The 12,398-nt window shown below is 37.3% G+C and overlaps 1 protein-coding gene across 1 annotated transcript in view; it reads right to left on the bottom strand.

Moving 5' to 3' along the window:
• Positions 1-8,831: 8,831 nt before the first annotated feature.
• LOC149075942 (C-Maf-inducing protein-like) overlaps positions 8,832-12,398 on the bottom strand; it is a 76,726-nt gene continuing 73,159 nt past the window's right edge. Inside the window, exons 18-19 of the mRNA XM_089243458.1 lie at positions 11,753-11,823; positions 8,832-9,193 (exon numbers count right to left, since the gene is read on the bottom strand). Coding sequence (XP_089099584.1) covers positions 9,140-9,193; positions 11,753-11,823 — 125 coding nt within the window. The 3' untranslated portion in view covers positions 8,832-9,139. The remainder of the gene's footprint in view (positions 9,194-11,752; positions 11,824-12,398) is intronic.

The following is a 12,398-nucleotide window of genomic DNA, read 5'->3' as shown; positions in this document are numbered from 1 at the left end:
CTCTAACAACAGAGATGAGGACGTGGTGAACTCAATTAGAAAAACTCGAAGACAGAATAGTGATGTAAAATTATTTTGTTTGAACGTGTGGCATGTTAATTTGATCGGCCTTGGGCTGCCATCTCTTGACATGGTTGAGAAACTGACATCACCAAATTAATGCTGCACATTTCAAATTATTGACTTACCATTGTTTTTAAAAACAAAAATTATTTTTAATTAATGTTACACATATATTTAGTTGCATAGGTTTTGTATTTCGTAAGAGTCTATGAAGTTTTTATTTCCTACCAACAGATGGCAGCATGTCATTTAAATAAATTATTGAGAGAAATTCAAGCTCCGAAAGAAAAAAACCCACACACATTAACAAACGAGAAAAATGAAGTTGGGAAAAAACAGCTCTAAATGCGGAAAAGTCGTTTTATACGCAATTGGCACATTAACGGTTCGGCTCGGAAGTTCGATAGTCCCTGTTGTTATCTCTAGTGATCACTTTCGGTAGTCCCGTGTAAGGCTGCGATAGGGTAGGACACACAGTATCTACTCGCAAGAATAATTGTGTACAATCCTTCAGAGATGGATGAGGGGGTTTTAATGTAGGGTCTACGCATCTTTTCTTTAAGTTCCGTCATGAAATTCCCAATGTATTGCCAATGTATTGCTAAAGGCTTTGAAGAATGTGTGAGGATATCAGCTGGTAGACGTAAAAAATGAAGTACCGTACGCAAGTTCTGATGCACCAGCTCCGATGTCTATTTTTATCGCTGTTATATCAGTCCAGTTTTTTGTCCTCGTGAGCTTTGATTGCAAATTTCAAATCACGGTGGAATATCTCAATCAGTCCATTGAATCTTGGGTGAAAATCTGTAGAGCGAATTCGATTTGTGCCAAGAAAATGGTTGAATTTCATTCTCAAATTGTCGTCCTTGATCTGTAGTGGTAATAAAAGGAAAACCAAATCTGCTAATCCAGCCCGCAAATAGTGCTTTGCATACTGTTTGGGCGTTGATATTCGGAATTTGGACAGCTTCGTGCCATTGACTGTATCTTTCTATGATGGTGAGAAAATATTGCATACCTTGTGACATATGAAGGGGTCCTATATGATGTCAATATGCAGATGTAAAAAGCGGTTATGTGAGCTGCAAAGGTTCATAAGTGTGCTCTTGTGTGGCGTGCGTTGAATTTTCGACCTTTGGCATTGTGTACACCATAGTTTCCCAACCTTTTTTGTCCAATTGCCCCCTTCTTCACAAATTTTTTTCTCCCATCGCCCCCCAACGCAATCTAACCCATAGGATCCTATGTTATATCCGTATTTCCCACCGCCCCCCCCAGGGGGCGTTAACGGCCACATTGGGAATCACTGGTGTACACTGTTGTACTAATAGCTCAATAGATTTCTCTCTGCATATTGGGCCATACATATCGGGCAGATATAAGATTTACTTGTGGCTAAAGCCCCTGGATTGGAATGGTTATGAGAATGCCGAAATTAGGTAGTTATCCGATCGTATTGATACTCTAGGCCGAAGGACTAATTTTTGATACAGAGGCAGGCGTAACTTTATGTATAGAAGTAGAAGTCCCAGTTGTGAGAAAAAATAAGTTTTGTTTCCATCTCAGAAAATTCTGGCAAAAATGCCCGAAAATGTGAACTACCGTGTACTTACAAATAATGTGAGAAACTCGAAAAACAAAGTGTAGAGGTGTCATTCACTTTGTCCGCAAAATCCCGTCGCATTTTCTTATAGATACAGGATCAGACGTTTCGGTTATTCCGGTGAACTCGGTTGTGGCGAAACCAGTGTTATTCACTTTACATTCGGCAAATACACCTACCATTAATGTGTATCGACAAAAAAGCTTCTCACAATTGATTTGAATTTACGAAGAGAATTCCAATGACCATTTTTAGTAGCAAACGTGTCTACGCCAATAGTAGGCGCAGATTTTTTTTTCAATTTCGGTCTCACTCCTGATCTAAAATTAAGAAAAATTTTTGATTCATCAACCAATTTATCGTCTACAGCAAAAACCCACAATCAGCATCAACTCACTCAATCAAGCTGATTGCAGGCGATGCACAATATCATCAATTACTTCAAGAATTTCCTGAGATAGTAAAACCAAAGCGTGCAAATGTAGAAATAAAGCATAGCATTGCACAACATATCGAAACAATCAGTCAACCGATGTTTGCAAAACCACGATGACTTGCACCAGATCATTTACGTGCCGCAAAGGATGAATTTCAGCAAATGATTAATTTAGACCGTATGCGCCCTTCAAAAAAAAAAAAAAAAAGCCCTATGCTTCTCCACTATATTTTTCACCAAAAAAAAGATTGCACGGACTGGAGGCCAGTTGATGATTATCGTGCACTGAATGCGCAAACCGTGAAAAACAGGTATAGTGTGCCTAATATGGATTTCGCTGCAGGAAAAAAGCATGGAAAAAAGATATTTTCGCATGTTGGGCTTGAAAGCATATCATCAAATACCCATTCATTCAGATGACATTCATAAAACTGCCATAACTATTCCTTTTGGCCTGTACGAAAGTACAAGAATATAGTTTGGGCTATGCAATTCAGCCGCAGCATTTCAATGATTCATTGATGTTCAATTCATTTATTCGCGGTTTGCGTTTTGCCTATTCATTTCTGGATGACATTCTGATTGCTTCAGAATCAGAGAGAAAAACATCTCAAACACCTGCGCGAACTTTTCGATAGGCTGAATCATTATGGTTTAAATCTTAAACCATCCAACTGCATCTTCGGTGTTCCTAACATTAATTTCTTACCTCTTATTTTAGCACCGAAAAGCCCAGATATTTTGTATAGTTGATTTCTCAGTGGAGCACTTTTCCGTTTATATTGCTGAAGGGAGCAGCATCCAGCCGCCGCGACGGCAGCGACATCACATGCAAGAAAATCACGTGACTCGGTGAAAACAAAGTTCGTTTGCCCATAGAAATGTACAGTTCGGTCTCTAAAGATTAAAAAAAGGATAGAGAACTCATCTAAAGATGGAAAAAGATTAAATTATTTATTTCATTAATACTGGAATTATTTCTTTCATTAATACTGGAATTATTTCTTTCATTGATTCTGAAATTATTTCTTTCATTGATTCTGAAATTATTTCTTTCATTGATTCTGAACTATATCTCATTAATTCTTGAATTATCTCTTTTATTAAGTTTGGTATTATCTCTTTTATTAAGTTTGGTATTATCTCTTTTATTAAGTTTGGAATTATCTCTTACATAAATTTTGGAATTATCACTTTCATTGATTCTGAAATTCTTTCATTAATGCTGGAATTATCTCTTTCATCAATTTTGGAATTATCTCTTTCATCAATTTTGGAATTATCTTTCATTAATTTTGGAATTATCTCTTTCATTAATTTTGGAATTATCTCTTTCATTAATTTTGGAATTATCACTTTCATTGATTATGAAATTCTTTCATTGATTATGAAATTCTTTCATTAATGATGAAATTATCTCTTTCATTAATTTTTGAATTATCACTTTTTTATCAATCCAGAAATTGTCTCTTACATTAATTCTAGAATATTTTCTTTCATTAATTCTAGAATATTTTCTTTCATTAACTCTGGAATTATCTCTTTCATTAATTCTGGAATTATCTCATCGATGCTGAAATTACTTCTTTCATTTATTGTTTTTAAATTCCTGTGGATACCATAAGAAAATAACGGGTGATTGTGTGTGTTCCTACGAAAGATGTTAGGGCATGATCCCCACAAGGGGTGGGCTGACAAGGCTCTAACCCTGGGGCCCGGGATGATTTTCATCATTTTTTTTTTGTTTTTTCACGCTATAAATTCATCACGAAGGGGCCCGTAAAAGATATCCCAGCCTAGGGGCCATGTGTTGGGGGGGGGGGGGGACACCGTTCTCAGCACTGCCAAGGCGGAGACCGCTGACGTCATACTCTCTCCAGTAACATGAGCTCGATGGAAGAAAGTCTATTTCATTAAACATGATACGGCATTTCAAGGTGTGGGGAAGGTTCATTGATTTTCGCTGTGCCGCTCAAATGATAAAAAGAGATATTGCATTTTACAGGGGATTAAGTGGTTTCTATTATGCCGCTGAAAGTGTTAATTTATTATAAAATAAGACACACTCATTCCACAGTAATTTTATACAGTTATTTTTAATGTAATTTTTTTTTCTTCAATACAATACAATACACGTTGGGAAATGTGCCGAAAAAAATCACAATGACATGCATAATGACGAGATAGAAAACAAAAAATAAATATTCAAAAAGAAAAAAAAAATTGGAAAAATAAATAATATTAATGTTCACTATGACAAATATTTTTTTCCCCTCATGTAAACATAGAGCATTACAATATATATATATAAAAAGAAGAAATAACATATATATCAATATTTCATTTTACAAAAAGAAGGAAAAAAAGTCAAATTTACATCAAAATAGTTTTGACTTTGAGCAAAAGATGGCAGCACCTGTGCTTCGATGCCGTAACATCGCCTCTCTATACTGTCGCATACATTTTTTTTCATTTTAAAATACCACGCTCATACAATAATTTTAAGATTACACATAGTTATCAGCAAAAATTTATAGCGTACATGTTCCGCCATCTTTCATAATAAGTACAGTGCTCAATTTTTACTCACCACCAGAAAGTACAGATGAGAAAATGAAAAGTGATTTTTTTTGTGTGTGGTTATTTTATATTGCATCGAACGGCCAAAATTTTTCCATAATAAAAAATGTGCAGATGGTCAGAAAATAAATTGCAATATACTAAATTCAAACTTGATAACAATAACAGCACCTGTTTCGCATAATTGTGTACTGTATAATGGAATATAGAAATTTGTGTTGAGATCATAAATTTCAGAACGCAACGAGTTAAGGCACGCATTTCTCTTCATTCTTCAATAGACAATGTATTCTTCGTGAATTATTACTCACATGTGTTGACTGATGTGCATAATGTGCTGCTGTATTGTGTCTTTATGTTAGTAAAGAATCAATGTACACAAAAAATAAACAATTACGGACAAGAGTTGATTGGCCTTATATTCATTAACAATTTATTGATTCGATTCCCTGATGTGTGTTCTTATTTAGAGATTCTTACATTTTTTATCAGAGAATATTTTGATTCCCTAAGTCACATATAAGTAGGGTTACCATATTTTCGACTCGCAATCAAAACAACGGCAATCCCAAGACATCTTGTCTAACTTGATCCGCATTATTTTGACAATCCCGAAATATCTCGATTCTCAAAATCCCTCTCGTTTCGGCATTGTATGCACAACGTCTTTCCCTGATAACATGTTTCCCGTCCTGTCAATCAACTGCCACTGGGCGGAGCCAGCTTCTGTAATAAAGTCTGATAACACGGGGGGGGGAGGAGAAAGGTTGTTTTTCCTTTTCTCTTCCAGGTAGTATACGATTAAGCGTACAACCCATAAGTAATAGAAAATGATAATTCCTTGTTTTTTTTATTATTATTTTGTGTTGGGGGGGGGGGGGGAAGGGAGAGGAGAAGCATTTATCATGCTCACGCACAATCGGGAAAAAATATTATTCTTGAAAATAGGTGGCACTTTCTAGAAAATTTAGCGATTTGCACTGTGGCAGTTAGGGGCCGTTCAAGTATTACGTCATCATCCATGGGGGGGGGGGGGTGGTTTCCGATTTGCTGACTTTTGATGACAAGGGGTAGGGGGGGGGGGTTTGGATAATGCTTCCGTAATCAACCACCCCTTATGAAAATATGAGTTAGGATTCAGAGGGGCAGAGCTGATGACGAAATTTTGCTGACTTGGGGGGGGGGGGAGGGGGGTCAAAAATGGCTAAAAATTTGCTTACGTAATACTTGAACGGCCCCTTATAACGCGGATCAGGAAAATTTTAAAAACCACTTAAAGAGTTAAAACATGATCACCCACGGTTGACCGAATTTCATCGAGACAAAAATTGGACATCCAGCCAAACCGAATTAGCATCCAATAGTTGGTATAACATAATAAACGATAACAATAACATCCTTCTATAGTCCTTGATGAACATTTCAGTTGCGGTACGGACAAGGCATTAAATGCACTGTGTGATGTCTAGTGACCCCTAACTTTATTGTATTCGAAGTTACACCTGCCGAACTTTCTTGTGGTTTATGTTTATATGGATCAGTGATCATCAGCGGGGGTCCACAGATCCCTACGAAGTTCTTGGAGAGGCTTCAGTGGGGTTCATAATTGGGAAGTCACGGATTCTACCTATGAAAACCTTTCCCCCCCCCCCCCGCGTGTTGCCTATGAAATTAATAGTTGTATGGATTGGTGGAATTCTGGTTCTTCAAACCACTCAGTTTGAACTCTAACAGTCATCAATGTCCTGGGTTCGCACGACGCACACTTTGAGAAACACTGATCTAACCAAGTAACTATACCGACCCACCACACCACGGCCCTGGTTAACATTTCCATCCGAAATTGGAACATGAGCAAGAACAGTTGACAGGCGGTACCGGAACAATTCTAGCCAAGCCAATCAGAAACCAGACTGAATGGCATTTCACGACCGATAACTCAAGAACCTCTCATGGAACCATTAATATGGTATTCAAAACATAAGCAACATTGTACAGAACAGTGCAAATTTTTGTGACCCATGGCTCCTTTTCACAGTTAGAGTTCATCAGCCGCTCCCCCAAAATAGTCTAATACATTATAACTGCATCGGTAACAGAGCCACTTCAAAGCACTGAAAACCGGAAAACAAATCAATATCGACAGCACACCGTGACACCCCTAAACAATGTTTGGTGACGCCAGGGCCGTTTTAAGAGCATCATGGGCCCAACTGGCCAAGTGATTTTTTCAAGGCCCTACCTCTTTTTTTTAGGCCCCTCTTCTCTTGAGGCCGGGTCCAGGTGAGCCCATGCGTTAAGACGGCACTGGGCGACGCTCCTCGGATCTGCGACACACACTTTGAGAACCACTGGTATCGATCTGATCATCTTCCGAAAGAATGATTGCATCATGACGAAACCAAATGACTTCCATGGTGGCTACAATAATTATATACCATTCAAGAGAGACACCATTCTCTATAATACAAACCCATATACAGTTCAATGAAGTAGGGAACCCAGATATTTAAAGCGATATAGACTAGAGGCATGGACTAATATTAATACAGTCGACACCGCTTATTGGAATCACTAGTATTATCATTCGGGTGTTGTTATCACTTTTGCAAAGAACGGGACGGACCAATATCATAATATGGGAAAAATTCGTTTATAGTTATCGGTGTATAATGTTATATTTTTCTTCAGCCCAATTTTTTTTTTTCAGAATTCTAAGCTAAGGTTTGACCAAACATAATTTCTTCCCTGTAAATTATCGTTATCAGGCTGAATATGTGGGAGGCTAGAATATGTTCTCCCTCCACACCCCCCCCCCCACCCCGGATGGCAAACATTTTTGTACTCAATGTCGTAATCAGCCAGTAGTATTCGCTGTGATCCATGTACGCGTGGGGCTGCTTTTGCAATGAAATTCCTATAATGAAGGCAAATGTATGAAAAAAAAGTATTTTCGTTTACTTCTTGATCAGTTTCTTTCAGATTACAGATTCAATTTTTTTTTTTTTTTTCCGAGAAACTTTCTCAAGGAATCAATGTAACGTATTGCATACATTGAAAAATAAATATCGTAATGCATGATATACATTAGATCAGGGCCCTCGGTGCCCCTTTCCCTATTCAACCCCCATCCTTAATCATCTTATCCGTGGCTCCACACTGCAGTTTAATAAAGAGTCTTGTCGAAAAACCTTTGTCAGAGATACTGCTCCGCGGCGTCCCTGACGAAGGTTGGCGGTGCGCAGTTTGAGAATCCCTGCATTAGACAGTTCCATTTTCTAACAGCTCACAATAAGCTTTCTTTCTCTCAAACCGAACTCTATCGGCTTTGGTCAATTTTAGCCGTTGCCCCAGTCAAGGGGCGAGACCGTGTCCGAGAGAGAAGCTCACAATCAGGGCCGCAACTAGATAGATTGGTCAGCCGGGGCCAGCACGCAATTTAGCACCCCCTCCCTAATGTTTAAGGAGAGGTTAAAGAGTGAAATTTTCGCCCCCTGCGCCCGGAGCACCAAAACCACCTACACCCCCGTAGTTGCGACCGTGCTCACAATAAGCTCTGAATAACAAAAATGCAGGATTTCAGCTCAAGGGGGGAAAAAAAGTCCCGTTTTAGAGTAAAAGAGAAGTTTCACCGACACCAGTTTACCACACGTCCCATTCAACCCAACGGGATATATGGTCACCGTCACGATAAGTGGATATGTGACTTTCCGGATATAATTATCATTCGGTTATTGTTATCAGATAACCCCGAATCCCGGCGTCACCACATTAAGCGGCGTGGACTGAATTAATCCAACGGTCCAATCAGTCAACAAAGCACCATATGAAATACGTCATCCATAAAATATTCACGAATAATTTTGATTGAGCGACATTTCTTAAAATATTTTTAGCACATCGAATTTTTTGTTTTTAGATTAAAGTGTTCCATGGATCAAATGATTTCTCATTGTAGAAACTTTCAAAAAGGCTTCATAAGGACATTCAATGACGGTAAATTCTTGACTAGGACGATATACGGCGTCTCCGAACATCGTACACACAATTATGCTTTGAAATTCAAAACAACTCAGATTTCACTTCTCTTCTCCTCCATCTCGTACTGAACGAATCTCCGGATGGAATTGACCAATTTTTTTTTTTTTTAAATAATTATAAATTTTCATACGTGGGAAAAGTCACCTAAGGATGAGTCTATATCGATACAATAAATACCGCAAATTCTTTTCCAACTTACGTTCAAATTCCATTCACCTTTTATGAAGATATCCGGAAGATGCTTTAGAAAAAAAAAAGCAGGATACGACGAGTCCTTTGAGTTTTAAGATGGAGGTCTTCAAAAAAAAGCGAGAAAATCCTGTCCCGTATTTTTTCTATTGGAAAACGTTCGCGATTGGACATTCACATTTTTTTTGTCAATGTTCAAGTTATGCAGTAAGTAAGATTCGGTACTATCACCAGGCATCAGTGTATCGGATATCGCATTCTTGTAAGGATGGCAGTTTCCTCTGAAATGAGACATAATCAGGGGGAAAATTGTTATTATACTGTAGTTGGTATGAATCATCAAATGATGAAGTTACTATGTACAAGATATAAAATAGTTTTCATATAGACACCAAGTGGAATAATTTAATTGACATTAAAAAAATTTATGAAATATAAAAGTTTTTGGCAAAATCATAGAAATTTTCTTTAATTAGTATTAATACGAAAGTTTCTAAAATGATTTTATCACATCTACGACACAAAACGAGCTCTCTTACGCTGCTGACGTGATTTAAACCTCAGATGCGTAGCTTTGTATGTGAGCAAACGATTTTTTTAAACCAGTGGTTCTCAACCTGAATTTATGCGATCCCTCCCCTTGCGGGATATTCTAAGAGGGGTCACAGGAGAAAATTAAGTAGAATGGGAGCCATCAGTTAGTTAAGGGGGTCACAGAGAGAAAAATGAAAAAAAAATGACACATGTGAAGAGATAAAGCTTCCATGTGAAACATGGTGGGAAAAGGTGTGACGTTAATAGAATCCATCGGAATGCTCTATAGAACTGGACCATTGCATGGCCTGGGGCCCTTATGTCCATGAGCGGGTGACAAATCAAATGATAAGATAGTATGATTTTCGAGAGTAAGTATGCAACTATGTAAGCTGTTTCACACAAGTATGGGATCTCAGAACATCACTTTGCCCCTGGAGCCCATGATGTTGAGGCCATCCTACATAGAACCTCCCATAAAAGTGACTGATCTCTAGTTCAGAAAGCCCCAGAAATCGACCGTATTTATAAAATTTTTGTTAATAATAAATTTACTCCAAAAAACAATTCACAAAGTAGAAAGTGTCTTGCCTCTGGATGATGTTGGAAGACCTTGGATAAGTCGGGGGGGGGGGGGGGGCACAAGAAGAAAATATAGTCGAAAGGGGGGGGGGACCATAGACGAAAAAAGGTTAGGAAACACTGCTTTAAACGTTCATTGAGCCAGTTTGGAGATGAGTTGCTGAAAAATGTTTAAGGGCAACCTAAAAACTGCTATATCTTGAAAACTTGTGCTTGTAGGTGCCATGGAAATTTTAGAGTGGCAACTACAAGGGAAATTGAGCATTTTCCATTGAAAATAATTTTGATGAGTGCTGCACTAGTAAGGGTCAAAACCCTGGAAGAAAGTATAAATACAATTAAAAATTATGCTCAAAAAATATATATTCTGTTTTAATCAGAAGAAACACCTTTTTTCTTTATAAGCTTTATCTTTCAGATTCATTGATAGATATATAAGTCATTAATAAATATTTATGTAATCGTCATCCAAGCTTCTTTGAGCAAAGCAATAACATCATGTTTATTTTCGTACCGCGTGCCATTTCTATATGCTTCGTGAGTCGAAAGGTTATGCAAGTCACCTATAGGACTAAGAAAAGGACTTCTAAATCACCACTCGAATGATTCCACTGACTCGGTAATACCCTTTAGACTGTAAAACATGTACAGGAGCATTAACATGTTGAAACAAAAATTGTCTAAAAGTTAGGAGAGGTGCCTCAGGAAATAGAAATTCTGGCAAAACTTCCTCTATATGCCCACATTACCAAGATATGGCTCTGTCATTGCATAGGTCAGTAACATTTAAAACCATCGAGTCCATCTAAATTGCTTTTCATCAAAGAAAACATCCTCACTAGGCACCAAGAGATACATGCTGTTTGGCCGATTCACGTCACTTTCAGATGCGCTGTTTTATAAGGGAGAGGTTTTTATTTCTGTGTGTTTCATACTTGGAATTTGAATTTTTTTTATCACATCAGGAACAGTTTGACGCATGCAAGGCAACTTGTATTCCTTCTGGAATTACATCAGATATATTTTATCTCACGTAAAAACTGTGAATAATTTTGCTTTTCTGATGAATGGTAGGAGAGAAAAGCCTCTTTGCGCAATCGTTTAGTACATAATTCTCGGACCCATTCATTAAACTTTTACTAACAGTCTTCAAACTTTGAATTCTTCCCGCCATTTCATGACCAGGAATCGAAATTTTTTTGAGAGCAATAACTTTGCCTTTTGAATGCCCAATAAATGTCTTCGGCACCTTCACACTTTCAGAAAAAAAAAATTGATTGCACAGTGTAACGATTGGTCGAAGCATTCTGGAATGTCACGTCAATATGAAAAGAAAAATGCAAATTTCTTTCTTTGAGTCAGAAACCAAGTATATCCTTTTTGTCCAGGTTTTGACCCTTACTATAAATTGAACTATGTTTTTCTAAAAAAGTGCTGCACTCATCAAAATAATTTTAATGAAGAAATGCTTAATTCCACTTGTAGTTGCCATTCTAAAATTTCCATGCACCAACAACCACAAGTTTCAAAGATACAGCAGCTTTTCGGTTGCCTTCAAACTTTCTTCCGGCACCTCCAAAATTCAGAATTTCCTTTGCGCATAATATTTTCATTTTATATTATGAATTTGCTAATAGATGTCCCAATTAACGACAACTCTTTTTAACAACAACAATTTTTCTAGATAAAGTAGATTATTGTAAGAAAAGGTTGAATTTTTTTACCTTCAATATCTCAAAAGTTTGAGCTGAAAGCCTGGTGCTGTTCAGATTGAGCTTCCTCAGGTGTTTCATCGCTATATCCAATGAAATAAAAAATTGTTTTAGTGAGTATTAATAAGTATTATATAATTCCTTACAAATTGATATCATACTATAGTTCAAGGGTGCGCAAATTTCCGCTGGCCAGATGTGAAGTATTTTCTGTCACTCGCGGGATAGAAACTTGCATAAACCCGTATATAACGAGTGGCCATAGGACTCTTACGGGACATTTCCGTAATTTTGTGGACGTCCCAACGGTTTTTTTTTATTCCCCGTTTTCTCTCTTGTTTTCAATGAGGACTAATTGAACTCTTGAAATCAAGAATTAAGATTTTCTCTTTCAGGACTTAGTCATAATCATTATAATATAATTTATATCATAATTAATTATAGTCATATATCCTGTATGTCGGAGGTAAAGGGTGGCAAAAGGGAAATTTTACAGGAGAACCGTTTAAAGATTTTTTTAGAATGACTTTCTATGGAGCTGACTTGTTTTAAAAATTGAATATCTCAATCATTAAACTATCACTAGTATAGTTCGCCACAAATTTTTATACAATAAAGTATCTTTGATGCGCATAAATCGGCTAAGAGCATGACTAAA

Source organism: Pholcus phalangioides, unplaced genomic scaffold (genome assembly GCF_987345545.1).
Source record: "Pholcus phalangioides strain wild (caught in Gottingen) unplaced genomic scaffold, Ppha-v1.0 ptg000015l_1, whole genome shotgun sequence".
Classification (NCBI taxonomy): domain Eukaryota; kingdom Metazoa; phylum Arthropoda; class Arachnida; order Araneae; family Pholcidae; genus Pholcus; species Pholcus phalangioides.
The sequence above is the reverse complement of the archived record's forward strand: the minus strand, read 5'-3'. Positions and strand labels throughout refer to the sequence as shown.